At 36.9% G+C, this 16,551-nt stretch overlaps 1 protein-coding gene across 1 annotated transcript in view; it reads left to right on the top strand.

Annotated features, from left to right (window-relative positions):
• LOC137500506 (trichohyalin-like) overlaps positions 1–16,551 on the top strand; it is a 196,175-nt gene that overhangs the window by 104,441 nt on the left and 75,183 nt on the right. The window contains exon 9 of the mRNA XM_068227425.1: positions 2,688–2,798. Coding sequence (XP_068083526.1) covers positions 2,688–2,798 — 111 coding nt within the window. The remainder of the gene's footprint in view (positions 1–2,687; positions 2,799–16,551) is intronic.

Genomic DNA, 16,551 nt, shown 5'->3' with positions numbered 1-16,551 from the left:
TCAGTATCCTTTGTGGAACACTATTTGCAAATTTTGTTTCAAACATTTGTAGCAGGACCATGGTTATTCCATCCTTTCTTAAAACAAATGGAATATAGCCTTCAATCTACGAAAGTGCCTCTTCTTTCTCAGAACTTGCAGACACTCTATTTCAGAGTTATGATCAGTTTTGTGAATGTCATTTGTTTCATTACCATCACTTTCGTTGTTCAAGTCCATTTCCTCCACCGTTGCACCCAAACACAAAAGTATCCGATCAGTGGATGCCATTATAACTTATATAAATGCACTTACTTTCATTGACCTGTCCCAGTCTCATCCTTGGCTTTGACAATATAAGTGACTGAGGTATGAGTGACGCTAGTAATACCATTCCTTATGCAGCCAGTCCCTGTTATGAATGGTGTGAAAATATCGCTCATAGGGTCAGTTGGTGCATGCATTTCAGTGGGCTTGGCAGACTGATATGTAATAGCAACTTCTGGCTCGGTGAGGAAAGCAACGGGAAACTACCTCGCTCCTCATTTCCCTAGCATGCCTCTTCAGTGATGCCTAGGCTTTTTATGACATCTCTTTGTGGAGCTGTGGAGGATCAAACCAGCCTTCGGGTTGTATACCCAGCACACACAACATACAACAACAGTCACAATATAAACATTTCACATTAAACACAAGCATAAGACAAAGCTTGACTTATTACAATGCACAAAATGTGAGTAGCACTGTTACTCGCTACTGAGCGCACCGCTCACCAAACATGCACTGTCACGCCTAATAATGGATTGAGGGTCCTGGTTTCTAAACATAATGGAAATGACTACTGTAACACATCCCCTTCCTAACAATCTGATTGTAAAGTACAGGAGTTCCAACAGTAGAGGTCTTGTAAAATTCCTACAAAACACAATATACTACAAAGGTGAGTGCCGCGCTCACCATGAGAGTAACCGCGTGTTAATGAAAGAATAAATTTTGGTACAGAAAAAGGAAAATATAATAATATAAAACAAAATGACATAAAGGAAGAAATAGCCTGAATGGAATGTCTGAGCTCCAAGATCAGTAATTAAATTGAAAAGATTTACAGTTTAGAAAGGTTTTAATAAAAGGATGTGATTGAATTAATAGAGTACCCCAGTAACCAAAATGTAATTGATATGATAATTAATGTAGTTCTGAGCACTGGCAATAACAAAATGACAATGCCATGTTTAAAACACTGCTGTAGATTCACAATACAATAAAAGAAGATAAACATGGTTTATATCAGCACATATCACATTACTTTGTCAAAACTGGTTGCGGAATTAAATTGCATCATCAGTAACACACCCATACATAATTTTTCTGTTTACAATTTCTAAAACATTTCTAAAGTATCTAAAATATCAACATAAAATGTATCGGTACAAATTGGTGAGCAGGTTGGTTTTGTCTGAGAATGGTAGGAGGACTGGTATCAGCCTGCTGTCCATATCATAACATTCTTGAGGTCATTTTGCAGTCACTCACAATCTTGTAACTTATTTATTACCCTAGTGTATTTCCCTACCCCATTTAACTGTGTACATACACAAAAAAATGTGTTTATGATCAACTATACCTGCATTTTATAAATATTATAAGAAACAACGTACCGATGTGTTCAAAATAATACCAAAAGAAATATTTTAAAGTGTTGTAGTAGCTTTGTCAATTGGAATATTCTGAAAAAAAATGTTTAGGATCAATACATAGTGTTTTATACAGATACAGTATTACCTCAATGGAATTTTAAGACATATGTGCAAATATATCAAATTATATAGACTTTAAAGTTAATGAATGTAAATAGTTTGTACATACTATATGTGACAGATTAAGTTAACTGTGTATGCATGTTAAATCTTCCCCAAACAGTGTATCTATGCTGAAGATGACCTAAAAGAAAGGTAGAAACTAGCCCCGAAGTATAATAAATAATAATAATATTATAAGATATGGTATTGAATTGGTGGACCTGTCCATCCTGTTGAGAGTACCCTGTACAATATTAAACACAGTATAACATCATCCACAGAAAGCTTGTCGCTTACTCAACTCATGTCATTATATACTCTTTTATAAGAACACATAAAGATCCAATAATACTCCTACCCCCCCCCCTAATCAGGATCACTTTCTCTAATTCTCTGAGTCTTGGTTTCCAGAAATATAGCCGCTGATTCAGTCACTCTTTTGTCTAGTCCAATTGCATCCATTTTTACTAGTAGTCTCCCAAGATCTACCCTATCAAATGCCTTAGATAGGTCAATCATGATATAGTTCAAGTGCCCTCCTAAATCTCAAATATTTGCTGTATCTTGCTGGAATCCTACAAGTTGAGCTACAGTCGAATAACTTTCTGCAGACCTTCAGGCTGAGCAACTGTCACTTGATAGGTCAAGGCTCATCAGGACTGCAAACACCATGATGTTGAATTTGCTTTCTGTTATACTTGTAGAATGATAGGAATATGAATGGAAACATATAAGAGGATGAGCTCAATGACTCATAACTGTGGGAAGAGGGATCAACAGAAAGAGGAGGTGAAGAAAATCTCCACATCTTTGTACATCGTACATTTTCCACATCTGGTGTTGTAAAACCTATGTACAGTCTTTGTTATTTAGAATAATATTAAAGAAATGTGTCTTGGATTGTTTCAGCCAGAAGAAGTTACAAATGTCATAGATGAGCTGCTGGGTAGAGCATTGAAGGAACACATCCGAAGGACCCTTCACAAGTTGTTGTCGAGCACAATCAACAGAGCCATGGAGGTAAATTACCTGATACATACAGTATAATTACACTGAACTCGTTGGAAGCTTTTGAAATGGTAATTAAACTTAAAAATTTGAAGACCACGCCCTTAAGATCCCACTGGGGCAGGCTGACCACCATATTTGGAAGAATTTTATAGAAATTAGTAGGCAGGTTGCAAATGCAACTCTTCATCATCATCATCATCATCATCATCATCATCATCATATGCAGTTTCCGCTGTTGGCCAGGTCTGCTTGGAACATACGCCTCTACATCTCCTCTTATCTTCCCACCGCTTCTCCCTCGTCACTCTTGCCCAGTCTTCTCCTCTCCTCTTCTCTGTACACACTCTTCCACTCCTTTTATCCACCTGTCTTTTGGTCTTCCTCTTGGTCATTTTCCTGTTATCTCCATTTCATGAATCCTCCTCAGTACCCTTTCCTCTGTCATTCTCTTCATATGTCCATACCATACGAGTCCAGATGCCTCTATCCTGTTCTGTAGTGCTCTTCTTTTACTATATCTCTAACCTTCTTGTTTCTCATCTTATCCATTCTTGTCACTCCTATCCTGCTTCTCAGAAATTTCATTTCACTTGCCTGTATCCCGGTTAAGGCTTTCTGCCTCATTACCCAAGTTTCTGCTGCGTACATCAGAATAGGTGCATAGTACATCCTTGAAATGAATTGAAATGGTGTGTAGCTTTTAGTGCCAGGAGTGTCCGAGGACATGTTTAGCTCGCCAGGTGCAGGTCTTTTGATTTGATGCCCGTAGACGACCTGTGCATCATGATGAGGATGAAATGATGATGAAGACAGCACAGGCACTCGGCCCCGTGCCAGAAAAATTAACCGACGTTGGTTAGAATTACTGACCCTGCCGGGAATTGAACCTGGGACCCCTGTGACCAAAGGCCAGAACACTAACCGTTTAGCCATGGAGCCGGACATAGTACGTCCTTATTATGTCATTATTATTATTATGAAAAAATTAGAGGTGTCTATTTTACAGATTTAAAAATTTCATTAACATACACTGAATAAATTTCACTTCACTAATTTTCCAAGAGTATTCCTTTAGCAAAAAAAAAAAAAAAAAAAAAAAAAAAAAGTGATGACAAAGTCGCATCTACCTCTTCTGCTGATCTAGTGTCATCAAACATCTCTTTTAACATCTCTGCAATTCCACTTTCACTCAATGATCCATCTTGGTAGCAGAAACAAATCGTAACACACTTTGAACAATATTTTTTAAAAGTGGAATATACGGGCTTTGAGCAGCTGGAAGCATGGAGTTTAGAATCATATACACACATAAATAAGCTGCTGTAAGTTTGAGAAAACAATGACAGGACAGGAGCACATAGTACAGTTGTTGTAGAAGTTCTACGTAATTAAAATCGAGAACCTTCCACCTTTCAATGCAATTTTTTTTTATTATGTTATCAAAGAATACCACTTGTTTGTAAAGATATGTTTCATCTCTTAATATGAGACATCTTCAGATTAGTAATATATAAAAATGAGAAGGGACACACTAATTAAAACCACTTCCAGCCTAAATGCAGTTCTGGAAAAACAGCCTAAAGTTGCTTGTTTCTTTACTAGTTTTCTTTTTTATTCAAATCCTAGCCAAATTAACTTGTTTACATAATTCTTTCTGTAATATGTTCCTTGGTTCAATACACTCAGGCATTTTTTGATTTTTTAAAAATTGTCCACACTGAATGTAGTTATAAGGGCTTAAGTGTAACTCTACATTGACTCACATAAGTGCTCATAGTTGTGCTTACATGAAACAATGCACTGACTCACACAAGCGTACGTAGTGGTAGAAAAAGGCATAACAATGATTAAGAAAAGGATTGTAATTTTTAGGAATAAATAAAGAATATATTCTCATACTTTATTATATTTTATTTTCCTAAAATTCGTAGCTCATATCCCTAGGATGTTTTCTGTACTGAGTTGCTTGCCCGAAGGGCTGAACTGTGAATGTTTATGCCCCCCCCCCCCCCTGTCCACCACCTATGGAATTTCTACTGAGGTAAAAGAAACAGAAACTGGCAATAAATTAAATAAACATTCACAGAAACGTAATTGTGAAATCAGCAGATCTGCTGAATCTATTTCCTAAGAAGGCCAAAAGTTAGATTTTAAACTATAAACTGAACATACCATTTGCTGTAAAACTGTTTACGTTGATCATATTGTTCTTGTTCTGTATTTTAATGTAAGATTTTGTCCTGTATTGCAGTCTGATGCATGACTGTCATTATAAGGAGAATGATACAAGTGAATTATGTTGATTTCAATGAGTTTATATTGATTTCAATGAGTTTTTAGAATCAACTTAATTCACTTGTATCAGTGCCCTTATAACGACAGTCATGCATGCATCACCACATATGCACAAGCACCTTCTTTATGTTCTATGATAATTTTGTAACTATAATTCACCCCCCCAATCAGTCAACCCAGGCCATGCTACTGCTGCAAATAACAATGAGTAACAATAGGACAACAGCTCTCAGAGCTTCATCAACAATAAGGGAGAATAGGGCTCCCAATTTCCAAGGCCTATGAGCCTTCACATATCCTAATAAATCTAGTGCATTCTTGTTGCCCTTTTTGTAGCATCTTGTTGTAAGCACGTACACAAAATAAAAATAGTAAATAAAAAACAGAATTAGGAAAATATCAGTGTAGTGGCTGCTTCATATCTAGACAGGGAAATGAGATGGTTAACTTATCAAACTACATAAAATCAAACCATACGCGAGGTGAACATAACTTACAGGTATAACACACGACAACTACGGAAGGACGTAGAAGATGGAAGGAGCCCTATTGAGGACCGTGGGAAAGGTATGACGTTACGGGGAAGAAAAGGTTCTCGATAATCACCCTCAAACTTTTAATTATTAACAAAATATAAATGTTTACAAAATTAAAACAAAGAAGACAAAAGACAATAGTAGGTGACAATTTAGAACACTTAATTCAAGATGTATTTAAATAAACTATTAAACCAGAACTATAATCTAATCAAGTTCTTATAGAATTGACACTGAATGACATCACGCAACCTCAGATGAAATCAAAACTTTAATATGGCAAACAATATCGCTATTCAAGAGAGAAAGTTAGATTTACATCAATTACAGAATGCTAAGTCTGAAAAGAGAATTGCCTCCAAAAACCAAGATGCTGATATGGCTGTCCATCGAGGTACAATCATTCAGTAAATTAAAATTTTAAATGTGGAAATCTAGAGGAAAACTCCAACACACAAAATAAAATTTTACATTACCACGGAAAGTTACGTTAAATGAGAAGAGGCTGAAACACAAGAATGAATTTAAATTAATTAAAAGGCAACATAGCGCTTACCGTGAGAGACCAAGGATCCAAGGCGCTACGGGTGCAAAATGCGTTCGCCCACTAAAGCGATCCGAATTCAAAGACTCAGACAGAAGACTTAGCTCTCACGAGAGGCCCGAAACAGGAAATCGTGTGATCACAAGTAGCCAATAACAACACTCCAGATCTAGCCACCTTCACCAATGAAGAATGTTAATATACTGACCAATTAGGAATATTATTATTTTGGCCAATCACAAGGAGCTTCTAGAACAATCTTTTCTGCTGAACCCACATATTAGCGGATGTTAATAAACTACAGGAAAAGGCCACTTACATGTGACACACCCTGCCTCGCAAGTTAGGTATCAAAATGAACATACTTTTATAAAATAATCTTCGCGTAATGCGAACTTAAGATTGAGGAATTAAATTGCATGCAGTCCATTTGATGTTAAAATGTTCATTTCATGTATATAATAATAACCATTTGAATTCGACAGTACGAGAGTATAGAATCACAGACATTAAGGAATGTGAAGCCAATTCATCAAACAGACGAGAAATTTTATATTTATGACTTACAAGAATTCTCTTGTTACATATTAGAGTTTTAATATAGCATAATATAGATGTTTAGGATTTAACTAGTGCAATATTCTATTGTCTGTATATATGTATATTAAGGAGTTAAGTATGACAATATGTTGTTTAAAGTTCAGATCACCAAGTTTTTTCGCACTTGCTGAGTAGCTGATGATGGTGTCAAAAATTGAACACCAAAACATGTTCTGTAATAAATAATGTTGTAAATATCATCCAACAACATTGTATTTTATATTGAAAAGGTGGAACCCACTAGATTCTAATTTAATTGTGATCTCAGTTCAATACGGACAAAAAGATGAAGTTCCTTACGTTTAACTCAAAATTATTGCTGAAAATTTATGAAAACAGATGTTTCGGGAAAATCTAATGAGACTCTGGGCTAAAACTAAACCCAAACACGATGATTACAATTTACATCATCTGGAAGAAGAACAAGAAGATTATGACATGAGTAAATTTATGATAAGATGGAATTGAACACTCGGGGAGTTGGAGTAGGTATTCTTATTCTTCCTGAGGGGTGTGGTTGGACTAAAGGACTATCATCCAGTCACAAAACAGATTAAAAACAACACACATGTATCACTTACAAGAAACAATAATGGTGAATTCAACATAAAACACAAATCACTGTGTCACAGAATCACATGATACATAGAAAACAGACATAATAAAGAGGATAAGGTGACCTGCATCTGATCAAAATTGATGAAAGATATTTTGAAATGGAAAATATCACACAGCAACTGTAGGGGAATTTATAATACAATATGTGCATCATGAAGAAAGCGGTTTAAGCTGGTAATGAGGGCACGAGTGAGAGAGGATAATAAACACAAGATACTTGAAGGGAAAAGTATAGTGAGTTGAACTAAACAGGATAAAAAATTGCTGTCGGGGGACATCATAAGCAGGTTATTGATAGAAGAGGGGATTAACACAGGCACAGAGAGTAGGGCGAGAAAGGTGAAAACGTGTTTTGTGTTGAAGGGTAAGAGCATGATTAAAACATAAACGGATGATAGATGTGATGTGTTGTCGAGAATACGTGCCATAAAAATACCAAGGTTTATGAGGAATAATGGGTTACAGCTGATAATAAAAGTGTCCCTTGGTACTTGACGAAACATTCCACTCAGACTGCACTCATTGCCAATAATGCCAGCGTGGCCGGAAATCCAGACTAATGTAATATAAACACCGGAACGGTCTAGAGTATATAATAGGTATTTAACGTTATACAAGTACCAATTATGAGAAGAAAAAGGAGAGCACAGTGCGTGAAGCACATTTCGCACATCCGTGTAAATAGTAGCCTTGATATACGAATTAGACTTCAAAAAAAAAAATCAAAATCTCTTTATTTGCAAATGAGGTGTCTACCTCGGTGGCAAATGGTACACTAAAATACATTATTGTCAAGCACTAAATTTTAAATTAACAAGAGGCAAAGAAAATTTTCCTAGAATACAATATTATACAATTTACGCTAATAATTTGTTCTATTAAACACATACATCATCCTTAATAAATTTATATTGTTTACAAAATTCTACTTATAATATCTTACAAACATAGTCAACTCATATACAGTATGTGAAATTACTTCTAATAATAATATACAACTGGTATAAGATTAAAATTAACATTGAATTTATTTACATATTATATTTTACCCATTTTGGAACATAAGTAGCATAACGACCTGCTGCGTCTTAACCAGAGCCCCTTTTGCTACCACTTTTCAGAGTTCCTGAAGGGCCTTCACAGCTACCGTAGCGGTCCCAGGGCCCTCGAAGTCCCCACTGTACTTCACCCCTACAGGCAGTCCCCTACTTGGGCTGTCCAAACTCCATAGACCAGGGGATGGAATTAATTTAATCACACATTTTTTATTTACAATATCCTGCACTGGTCAAATGCCCTCTAACATTTCATTTATTTTCTCTGTTGTTGTTTATTCTCTTCTTGAATATCTGTACAGATTTTGGAAAAGGATCAAACACTACCCCTGGTAAACTGTTCCACTCCTTCACGCCCTTCCCAATGAATGAAAATTTACCCCAATCGCTTCTACTAAAATTCCTTCTAATTTTGTACTTGTGGTCAGTTCTACCAATATAATTATTTTCCAACTGAAGCCTCTCACGGATATCTCTCCATGCTTCTTCTCCTGTATAGGCTCTATACAATCCTATAAGTGTAGTTTTCTCCCTTCTCTTACTTAAAGGTTCCCAACCAAGTTCCTTTAACATTTCTGATACACTACTCTTTCTCCTGAAATCCCCTGTTACAAACCTTGCTGCTTTCCTCTGCACACCATCTAGTTCTTAATCAGAAGGAGAGCCTGTCAAATAGCAAATAATTCGGCACTGAAGGCAGAACAGGCAGGTGCAAGGGGGAACTCATGAAGAGTATAAGGGTGGGGGATAAAGTAGGCAGCTCCAGTGCCTTGTACCAATTTCGATCCATCAGTGTAGATTACTGATTTCCTTGTTTGAGGGTGAAAGCCGTATACATTTAATTTTGTTATGGGAAGGAGAATAGGTGCTAGCTGGACAGGCAAAGGATGCAGGCGAAGAAATAATGACAGAAGTTCGAAAGTACTGACTGTCATACGAGATAGAGTACATGGGAAGCGTAGGTAAATGGAGAAGGTCAAATTCCCGCAAGAAAAAGGACCTAAAAGCAGTGCACAAAGCAGGGACGTGATTGCCATGAGGAAGACTGGTAGAATAATATGTATGTAAACGATGTAACTTACGAATAAGCGGTGGCAAATTGTTTAAGAACATACTTAGAGGCAAGGGACTGACGACGGATTTTTAACAGATATTCTCCTGCTTTGATCAGTAAGGGATTAGTTGGGGTAGTTTTAAGAGCTCCAAGACAGATGCGTAATGCACGATGTTGTATTACATTTAAGTGTGCTAGGGTAGAAGCAGAGGCGATATCAATAAATAATGCACAATAATCTAAAATGGATCATATAGTAGCTCTGTACAGAAGAAGAGTTGTGATCATTCATAAAATTGTTATAAAACTGTCAGTTTTATGCTTAAGCATTAAAACATGAGGAGTCCATGTTAATTTATTATCTTAAGATCATTCCAAGGTAAGTATGCTGAGCAACAAAGGGCACGGAGAAGTTGTCAATGATGAGACCCGGAGTAGCTCAGTAATCAGCTGTCTTCCACAGAAACATACATCAACTGTTCAGAAGATCAAGAAAGTCACACAAGGAGTACAGCACTTAACATAATTTCATGACATATCGGTAGTTCAAAGCAATATTTGATCACATAGACGTTACGATCAGAACACGAATCGAAGAAACTAAGTTAATGAACACACATTGAAATTTATAACCAAAGACTTAAATCAAAACACGGTACATGCAATGTGATAATATAACCGTAAGGAAATACGTGGTCAGCAGAAGGCTTGCCACGAAGAAAATTTAATGAAAATCAACAATGAAACTGAAATAATTTGTTATAGATAGTGACTTACCATTTCCTCCAACCGTTAATTACAGGGTGAAACACAGCCACACAAACTGCACATCGCAGAACGAATAACATATTTGACTGCCTCATCTGGAAATAATAGGCAGTTCCCTCATGATGTCTTGAACACGAGCAAGAATCATGAAAAACAAATAAACAGGGATTAGGAATGCACACGTAACAATTACAACCTATAGAAGAAACATTTCATCAACTAAATTTACACTTCTCACCATTTACAACAACATCCACGTGGTCATAATGACTTGAGACCAACAAATATAGCAAGGAAAATATTCAAAATTTTAATTTAAAAATAATTTTACAAAGGTTAGCTGAGTATGACTATCATTAACCTCCCCTTCTTCCATAACCACGCTCTGCTACCAATGTAGTACCTTGTTGTAAGCGCGTACACAAAATAATAATAATAATAATAATAATAATAAAAAATTAAAAAACGGAATTAGTGCCAAAATCAATAAATCATCCGCAAATAGCAGTCCAGGTATTTCCTGTTTGTTTATCCAAGGACATTGCCAGCCCTCACCTCCATGACCGTCTAATATATTGTTTATAAACAATAAAAATAATATCGGTGACAGTTTACAGCCTTGTCTTATTACACCCCTCTTGGATTCAATATGCTTGCTCAATTCACCCCCTTGTAATTTAATCATCACCATTACTTCCTCGTATATTCCTTCTATTGTCATTCTCATTTTCTTTGATAGCCCGATATCCCTTAACCTAGTAAACAACGCCTCCCTATTCACTGTATCGAAGGCTTTCTCCAAATCTATTGCTGCTACATATAATCTCATCCCTGCTATCTTGACATATTTCATAATTAAAGTATCCAAAATCCATATATTATCCACAGAATTTCTCTCTTTTCTGAACCCATTTTGATACTCCAAAATCCTTCCATACTTCTCTGCCCAATTTAAAATCCTATTTGCTAAAATTCCTGTGTATACCTTCAATAACGAGTCAAGGAGTGTTATTCCTCTGTAGTTATTAGGATCACTTCGACTGCCTTTATTCTTGTATATAGGACATAATACTCCTTTTCTCCATTCACTAGGAAATTTCGCCGATTCCCATATCTTGTTAAAAAAATTTACCATCACCTTCAACATCGATTCGTTTGTCCCTACTTCCTTCCATACTCAATTGGTAATACCATTCGCCCCACTCGCTACTTTAGATTTTATTTTACTTAACACACTAATTATTTCTTGGATTGTTATTTCCCCATCTAGTAACTGTACTCCTACTTGCAAATCTCTTTGGATAAATGTCCTACTTTTTCCCCCATGCCAATCTCCTCTCCCACTCAAAAGACCTGCAAAATATCCTACCCACTCGTTTTCTTCTATGCTTGCTCCCTTCCCTGTAGGCCTAGTTCTCTTAAGTTTTTTAATGGTTTCCCATATCCTTTCAAATCTTTTCTCTTTGCAATATCTGTTCACTCTTTCTGCTTCCGTCTCTCTTCAGCATTTCTTTTTCTCATTCAGTAGCTTCTTGTATTCTCTTCTTAGTTTACAATATTCCTCTCTTTTTTCTTGTTTTCCTCCTTTCTTAAACTCTGCTAGTGCTGACATAACTATCTCACGTTCCCTCTTACAATCTTCATCAAACCATCCCGTGGCTCTGATTTTGTCTCCCTCTTCTCTTATCTTTACTTTCTTTCCCACCTCCAATACAGGATGCTCTATTATTTTTAAGGCTTTATCTATGTTCTCTTCTTCTAGCACTCTTTCAGCTTCTACTCTTATACTATCTCCCCTCTCACTTAACTCCAATCTCAATTTCTCAATCGTAGTTTCATTCCAAATATACTTCCATCTCTCTTTATGCCTCATCCTATTTCCTAACCCTCTCTTTGCTTCACCATTTTCCTCTCTTAATTTTATCCTAATGGGCATGTGATCTGTTGACCCACATTCTAACACCTCAAAACATTATTTTCCTTAAAGCTGTTTCCGAACTTACTCCTATGTCTACCACACTTCCTCCCTTTGATGCGATGAATGTCAGTTCTCCCCTAGTGTCTCCCTTCATCCATCCATTTAAAATGTGCTTTACACCATTACTATTTATCTCTTTGTCTTTACTGTTTCTTTTGTACCCTCTCACTTCAGTATCCTCCCTCCCATAATTAGAGTACCCTATTACTCACTCTTGCATTCCAATCTCCTATTAGTATCATTCCATCTTCCATATATGTATCTTTAATTTTATTTATTTCTTCAATCAGATCTCCGAAAAAAAATTAATTCGCATAAACTGAATCCTTAGGATGGTTGTACAAGAGAGCTATACAAATTGCCTCTTTCTCTTCTCTTCTCATTTTAACTCTAAACCACACCACCCCTTCTACCTCATTTTGTATTCTCTCTACTCTCCCTACTATCTCATTTTTTATTAAGACTGTTATCCCTCCCGGATTCCTTCCCATCCTTCCTATTTTCTTCTTTGTGACGTTGACTACTCTATACCCATCCCATTCGATTTCTATCCCTTTCCCTAGCCAGTCTCTACTAGGGCAATGATCTCAAACTCTTTGACTAATTTCTCTATTTCTTTATTTCCTAGTTTCCCCATCAACCCCTCAATATTCCACAACCCTATTGTCATCTCTAGTTATTTTTTCCCTCCCCCTCTCTGCTTCTGTACTTCTCCACTTCCACCCCTATTCCTTGTCACTCTTTCTTGTAATTCTTCTCCATCTCTATCCCCTCCTTCATTCCTCTCGTCCTCCTTCCCTTTCTCCGTGCCTACGCCTTAAAAAAAGGAATTAGGAAAATATCAATGTAGTGGCTGCTTCACATCTAGGCAGGGAAATGAGACAGTTAACTTATCAAAATACATAAAATCAAACCATACACGAGGTAAACATAACTTACAGGTATAACACACGACAACTACGGAAGGATGTGGAAGGTGGAAGGAGCCCTATTGAGGTCCGTGGGGAAGGTATGACATTATGGGGAAGAAAAGGTTCTCGATAATCACCCTCAACTGTTAATTATTGACAAAATGTAAATGTTTACAAAATTAAAATAAAGCAGACAAAAGAAAATAGTAGGTGACAATTTAGAGCACTTAAATCAAAAGATATTTAAATAAATTAATAAACCAAAATTATAATCTAATCAAGCTCTTATAGAATTGATACTGAATGACATCAGGCAATTTCAGATGAAATCAAAATTTTAATATGACATACAATATCGCTATTCAAGAGAGAAAGTTACATTTACATAAATTACAGAATGCTAAGTCTGAAAAAAGAATTGCCTCCAAAAACTAAGATTCTGATATAGCTGTCCATCAAGGTACAGTCATTCAATAAATTAAAATTGGTGAATGTGGAAATCTAGAGGAAAACTCCAACACACAAAATAAAATTTTACATTACTACAGAAAGTTACGTTAAATGAGGCAGAAACACAAGAATGAATTTAAATTAATTAAAAGGCAATAACATAGCGCTTACCATGAGAGACCGGGAACCCAAGGCGCGACGGATGCAAAATGCATCCGCCCGCTGAAGTGATCCAAACTCAAAGACCCAGACAGAAGACTTAGCTCTCGTGAGGAGCCTGAAAGAAGAAATCGTGCAGTCACAAGTAGCCAATAACAACACTCCAGACTGCCACCTTCACCAATAAAAAATGCTAATATACTGACCAATTAGGAATATTATTATTTTGGCCAATCACAAGGAGCTTCTAAAACAATCTTTTCTGCTGAACCCACATATTAGCGGATGTTAAGAAACTACAGGAAAAGGCCACTTACATGTGGCACACCCTGCCTCGCAAGTTAGGTATCAAAATGAACATACCTTTATAGAATAAATGATCTTCACATAATGAAATTGCCGAAAACAAACAACCCTAAAATCATTAACACACATACAGAAAACAAACAAATAGGTTCTTCTTAGTTTTTGTTCACTCTTTTAAATATTACGCACAGTCAATCTTGAGGGTAAAACCAATTTACACATTTTACACCTATTACACTTTTATTTCTCAGGGATGCAAATAAGAATACACACGTGAACAGGTAGAAACCACAACTGATCAGGAGCAGAGCTCATACTACAACTACAGGCAAAGTAAAAATTAACTTCCAAAAGATCAGTAAAATTTGGAAAATAGGCACCACACCAAAGTGGGAGGGGAAGCATAAGCAAAACTATAGAGTCCACCCTGCAGTGTTAGTAACATAGGGCACCAATACATGAAGTGACTGTTCTTTGTTTTCTTGTTTGTTTGTTTTTTTTGTTTTAAGTCACACCGACACAGATATGTCTTATGGCAATGATGGGATTGGAAAGGCCTAGGAATGGGAAGGAAGCAGCCATGGCCTTAATTAAGGTACAACCCCAGCATTTGCCTGGTGTGAAAATGGGAAACCACAGAAAACCATCTTCAGGGCTTCCGACAGTGGGGTTCGAACTGCCCTTTGTTTAATATTTAGGTTTCCACTAGTAGCACTGAGGTAAGTAGGGAAGAGTAGAATAGCACTGCTGCCAACTGTTGGTTGTTGGTTTGATATGGCTATATATTTTTTTCCTTGGTGTGCAGACAGTATGCGCTGCAGTGATAGAAAAGAGCCTCTCGAAGGGGGTTTAGCCCCGAAGAGGCCACTGTTCTCATGACGTACATTGTCCTGGATGTGCAAAAATACATTAAAGATAATAAATTAACTTTATTTCTTAGCGTAAGCCCAGAGATTAAAGGAGGAATTGAGAAAGTGTAAGGTTCCATCCGAAGTCATGAGACTTTGAAACTTCGCGGGACTCTTTAGTTCTTTTATTTTTTGCAGTGGTTGGTAATGTCGATCAATGCCCGTGATCCTTAGCAGAAGCAATCGATAATGGCGCCTGGACCACTACTTTAGGTTATAAAAATAAATATACATCCTGGGGGGGGGGGGTTGGACCCTGGCAGGTGTAATGAACACATCTCTCCTCCAGAATCATTTCTAGGTAAGAATAGCAGCATTGAAACTAACATATTATGTAATAATCCTTAAGGGATGGACTCTATATTTCTACTGAAGCAGAAAAGCACAAAGCGATCCCATGACATCACCTAAGAATAAAACTTAACGGTGCAGAAGGTCCAGTGAAACAGAGACTAGAAGAACTAATAAGAAAGAAAGAATTTTTAGTTTTATTCTTATGTACTAGTGTTATACTGCATGTATGCCTTATTTCTTGTACATCAAGCTGAAGATGACTTTAACACAGGTCAAAACATGTCCTTTAGGTATAATGTTTTGACAGGCCATTTAATTTGTGTGGTAATATTTTATTGTATTGAACAGGAGGACAATATATGTAAATTCTTACGAATAATTTTTAAATATGTATCAAGTTTTCAAGCATTTAACCATGACATGCCACAGATTTATCCTATATTGCAATTCAAGCAGGTAAGGCTTATGTTGCAGGACATAGATATTGAATGCAAGGACTAAAATAAGTGTATCATCAACATATTGACAGATTTGGAGTAGGATGTTATGCTGCAGAGTGTAATGGTTAAATAAATGACAGGTGTTCTGTATTAATCTACACTTTTGAATATCCTGCAGTCTGCAGTCTGCCATTAGGCTTGGCATAACAGTCCTTGAGTGACAGGCCCAACTGCAGGTGTCAGCACATGATGGAGGAGCATAATATCTGTGGACTACAGCATGTTTCTCCAATGGCTGTCATTAAGTGAGTTAACTGCTGACAGGCTAAACTTGTGACCAGAGATGAGACATGGCTCCATTGCTATGAACCGAAGACCAAGACCAAAGCCAAGTCAGTGCAGCGGAAGCATAAAGGGAGCCCTCCACCAAAGAAATTTCGCACAGTGGCGTCAGCAGCCAAACATAAACTGCCACCATCACTGATTATTGTCTACCAAGCGCTGACATACCACCGTATTCTCCTGCCCTTCTCATTACCATCTTTCTGGGACTTTGATGAAACCTGAAACCTCTCTTCAGGCATCATTTTGCTGACAAGGAAAGACAGCAAACTGCTGTCCTGGAGTGGGCTCCTTAAACTCAAACAGGTAGTTCCAGGAGGGCCTAGAGAAGTTGCCACACCACTGGAGAAAGTGTATACAGTTGAAGGAAGGCTACATTGAGAAAGCGGGCATATCTAGTGAAGTGTAACTGTTCTGACTGTATGAAAATAAAATACAATGTAAATCAATATGGAGTGCCCCAGTTCCAGATATCATTTTTTGTTTCCTAGTTTTATATCTTTT

This window comes from Anabrus simplex, chromosome 4 (assembly GCF_040414725.1).
Source record: "Anabrus simplex isolate iqAnaSimp1 chromosome 4, ASM4041472v1, whole genome shotgun sequence".
Lineage (NCBI taxonomy): Eukaryota > Metazoa > Arthropoda > Insecta > Orthoptera > Tettigoniidae > Anabrus > Anabrus simplex.
Note: the sequence above shows the minus strand (reverse complement) of the source record. Positions and strands in the feature narration are given on the sequence as shown.